Source organism: Miscanthus floridulus, chromosome 4, assembly GCF_019320115.1.
Source record: "Miscanthus floridulus cultivar M001 chromosome 4, ASM1932011v1, whole genome shotgun sequence".
NCBI lineage: Eukaryota > Viridiplantae > Streptophyta > Magnoliopsida > Poales > Poaceae > Miscanthus > Miscanthus floridulus.
The window spans coordinates 3,880,837-3,881,294 of NC_089583.1; the positions used below are offsets into that span (position 1 = coordinate 3,880,837).

Below are 458 nucleotides of genomic sequence, written 5' to 3' on the forward strand. Positions count from 1 at the left end.
AACGTTGTCTGGCTATGGCCACTCTTGAACTGTTGTAACCTTGGCAGGGTCGGTATGAACGCCGCCACCACTTAAAACATGGCCCAAATAGTGTATCTCTTGTTTGGCAAATTGGCACTTCTTGAGCTTGACAACCCAGTGGTCTTTGGCGAGGAGATCTAGCACTTGTTGTAAGTGTTGTAAATGTTCCTCATAGGAAGAGCTTGTAACACCTTTGGTGTTACAAGCTTGCTTAGCACCTAGGTTAATGCCTGATAGTGAGTAAATAGTGAATGGCTTGTTTATTTGATTAAGCATGAAGAACAATTTTTTTATAAACAAAGATAAAAATATAACTTGTATTTAGTACTTGAATAAATTCAAAGTGCAAGTTTAGTAGATGAAAGTGCAACTGTTGATTTGGTGAATAGGTGTTGTTCCATGGTATTTCTGATAGCTCAAAGATCGAATTTCGTTGA

The 458-nt window shown here is 38.2% G+C and overlaps 1 protein-coding gene across 1 annotated transcript in view; it reads left to right on the forward strand.

Annotated features, from left to right (window-relative positions):
• Positions 1-458, forward strand: part of LOC136547915 (mitogen-activated protein kinase kinase kinase 5-like) — a 4,594-nt gene extending 4,136 nt beyond the window's left edge. The window contains exon 8 of the mRNA XM_066539601.1: positions 411-458. Coding sequence (XP_066395698.1) covers positions 411-458 — 48 coding nt within the window. The remainder of the gene's footprint in view (positions 1-410) is intronic.